This window comes from Haliotis rubra, unplaced genomic scaffold, assembly GCF_003918875.1.
Source record: "Haliotis rubra isolate DU_JTF1 unplaced genomic scaffold, ASM391887v1 Scf121, whole genome shotgun sequence".
NCBI lineage: Eukaryota > Metazoa > Mollusca > Gastropoda > Lepetellida > Haliotidae > Haliotis > Haliotis rubra.
This window is the reverse complement of record NW_025765126.1, coordinates 360,162-363,828: the sequence shown is the minus strand read 5'-3', so window position 1 is coordinate 363,828 and position 3,667 is coordinate 360,162. Positions and strand designations below refer to the sequence as shown.

Sequence of the window (3,667 nt, the reverse complement as noted above, 5' to 3'; positions counted from 1 at the left end):
CCTGGGCTTGTCTGGTTGTGTCTTTGGACATGCGTGACCCTTCTGTGAAGAAGACATAGACTGAGATTGAGATGATGTCAATGTAGCTGGTAACACGTCAGTACTAACACGTCTCCTCGGACTAACATTTCTTGATTTGGGACAAGTTCAGGAGAAATAGACTTTGTCCATGTCAGTTTTGTCTGGCATTAAACTGAGACTGTGGTCGCGAATGGTCTTTTGATAACAGAAGGATAAGAATCATTTTGGTGGACACATGGTACAAGTTTCTTAGCTTCAGCATAGCTGATGTTTTGAGAATGTTGTATCAACCTACATTTCCGTCTTCCAGACTGGGCAATCCTTGGATGATGAGGAATACTCACCTGAACAGTCTTCTGTGACGTGATTGCTCCCCACAATGAGCACAAGTTATTGGGTTTGAGCATAAATTGATCCCATGACCAAATTTTGGGCATTTATTGCCCGGATCAACGGATTTGGAATATACGATTCAACTTGAATATTACAATATCCTGTTTTGATTGATGTTGGTGCCGTTGGAGAGACAAATGAGAATAGGTATGTGTTTGTTGGAACCACTTCTGAATCCTTGTAAATCGTTTCACGTACGTGACACCTTAATCTTTGAGTTCTAGCATGACGTAAAGTTCTGTCAATTCCTCTAAAAGATGATCTCTACCTCTGCCTTTACTAGATTTGAGGGTCCGATCGATTGACACTGAAACAGGGAATTCAGTCAACGTAACAGCTGATAGCAGGTTAGACGCTAGTTGCTACATTTTATGAGAAATGATCCAGATCTCACTCGCTTCATATTTTTTACGTCTCCTGCTATACTATACACTGCTTTAGAAACAGCAAACGGATTGAGTTTAATTTTTTTTTATCTGGAGACTCTCTCACTAGACATCTTGGCCAGTTGTCTACTTATTTAAATGGCCTACAACTATCAGTTGTACTTTGATCAAGCTGACGTTTATTTTTCAGTGTGTGTGTGTGTGTGTGTGTGTGTGTGTGTGTGTGTGTGTGTGTGTGTGTGTGTTTCAAGATCCATTTTGATGTGTAAACTTTCATCATCCCAGTTCCCCACCCACCACGGAGCATCATAAAGACAATGCTAAAACAAGTACACTTGCAGCACCAAGGATACTATGATGATGATTCTCAAGCAGAATAATAAAAAGTAATTATTCTAGCAGGTTGGCCCATGAGACACCGCCTTCTGGGCATAGGATTCGAGTGAGTGAGTATTGTTTTACGCCGCACTCAGCAATATGGTGGCGGTCTGTAAATAATCGAGTCTGGACCAGACAATCCAGTGATCAACAGCATGAGCATCGATCTGCTCAATTGGGAACCAATGACATGTGTCAACCAAGTCAGCGAGCCTGACCACCCGATCCCGTTAGTCGCGTCTTACGACAAGCATGGGTTACTGAAGATCAATATTCTAACCCGGACCTTCACGTGTAGCATAGGATTCGAGGCAGATTACAAAACTGAAGTTTTTTGAAATTCAAACAAGCCAATGCATCTGACAGATATTTGACATAGTTTCTTGCATTTGTGCAGCAAAATATACATGCACAGGCATGACCAGCCGATCATTAAAACCGGGCCCATTCCGTCCAGGTGAAGTAATGGTCGAAGTGGTGTATTGGGTAAAGGAACACTGTTCATGGAACCAGTGCACTCAACCACGAGAATCCCTTCCTCCATCGACACAAGGGCGCAGCCCACGGCAAAAAGGTTGCCCAATTCGGTCGCCTTTTACGACCAGCAATTGGGTGCTGTTGACACATTCTACCCCGGGTCCACACCGGGAAAGAGCTATTACGTTACCAAGACCTCACCACGAGGAGGTGACTTGAGGCAAGAGGCGGACATTGCAATAGGCGAACGAAATACAAATCTCAGTCAGTCAGATGTTCCTGTTACACTGTTAATAAAATAATAAATTATCAATAGTTGGGAAGCTTGATTTATTGAATATCCCCTACTTTTGTAACAGTATAGTAGTAGAATATGAACAGAAACCTAAATCAACAATTCATAAACTTACTTCAGAACTCTGATGATGCACATACCAATGAGGTGTTGTCAATAAGGTGTCGTCAATAAGGTGTTGTCAATAAGGTGTCGTCAAAACAGGAACGTTACATGAGGTGAGGTGAGGTGAAATTGGGTTTTACGTCGCGCTGGAGAATATTTCGCTCATATGACGACGTGCATGCGTGTGTATGTGTAGGTGCGGTTGCTTGTACTAGCCCAGACTGAAGCTGGTTTTATAGTGCTAGCCCACTGAGATACCATGCCGCAGTGAAACATGAATACCCCACTCAGACACATTATACTGACTCCGAACCGACCAGTCCTTGTTGTACCCATTAATGCCGAGCGCCAGGCAGGGACCAACAAGTACCATATTTTAACGTCTTTAGGTATGATGTGGTAGGGGATCGAACCCGCGACCTTCCGCTCTCCGGGCAGACGCTCTAACCACTACACCACGGAGGCGGTGGAACGTTACATGAAATAGCTTTGGACATCCTGTTGGCATAAGTGCTTATTTCAGATACAGTCATGCATTCTTGTACATAAGGCCGCTATGAATTGCATCTGTTTGGTTTGTGAAGACCATTATACCCATTATGACGACGGTGTACTGTACTGCGTTGTAATTGTTTGAGCTTGTGCTTCAGCGCTATTGTAAAGTTTCGCCGTCCTTATTTCAGTTTGGCTAAATGGGAGGTTAGATTTCAAGGTAAGGTTTCCTTGTGTAGGAAGAATACATCAATCAGCCTTATAGCAGACAACAGAAACATTTTGTAAAAGAAACAACAACATGAATGAAACTATATAACATATTTATTATCATCATGAAAATATGGACCTCAGATATGTTGTCAGGGTATTTTTACCATTCTTCAGCCATTTTGGTATCTTTGACTTTCTTGGTTTCTTTTGTCCTTTCTGCCATTGTTTAAAAATGTCAACAAACACTTCAGAGATACCACTTCCAGTTTTAGCCGAGACCTCATGATGGGCGCAGCCAATCCTTTCACTCACGAAATCAGAAAATTGGTGTTGTTGTTCCAACCATTGGCTGGACTTGAGGTCAGCCTTGGTTCCAATGAAGACCGTTGTAACTGGTCCTCTCATTTCCATGATGTCTTCTTGCAGTGCAATGGCTTTCTCAAAGGACTCAATGTCATCCATGGCGTACACCAAGAGAAATGCATCGCAATTCTGAATAGCTCTCATTCTTAATGCTTCAAAGTAGAGTCCACCCGGAGTGTCCCAGATGTCTAGATCAACTGGCTTCCCTTCTACTTCCACTGGCGTGGTGTGGATTTCTCCGACGGTTACAAAATATGTGTGCTGGAAGATCTGTTGAAGGTACTGGTTAAGAAATGATGTCTTTCCACAAGCTGCCGCTCCCATGACTGCTACTCTCAGTCTGTCACCATGCCCGTCAGCTCTTGGTCTTCGAAAGGGAAACATTTCACCTGATGAATCAAAAAGTGAATGTGGTCTGTGGACAAGGTTTGGAGCCATTTTATAGCAATGTACTGTATTTATCACACATCTTATGTTTACGTATTGCTACATACTTCCGCCTACATTGACGTCAAGAAAGATCACGTGGACGCCCACAGTGGCA

At 43.0% G+C, this 3,667-nt stretch overlaps 1 protein-coding gene across 1 annotated transcript; it reads right to left on the bottom strand.

The window, feature by feature from the left end:
- Positions 1-620: 620 nt before the first annotated feature.
- Positions 621-3,447, bottom strand: LOC124265258 (ras-related protein RSR1-like). Its single transcript, XM_046700049.1, has 2 exons — positions 2,925-3,447; positions 621-721 (listed from the first exon to the last, which is right to left on the bottom strand). The coding sequence occupies exons 1-2, from the start codon at positions 3,445-3,447 to the stop codon at positions 621-623; spliced, it is 624 nt and encodes a 207-aa protein (XP_046556005.1).
- Positions 3,448-3,667: the final 220 nt, after the last annotated feature.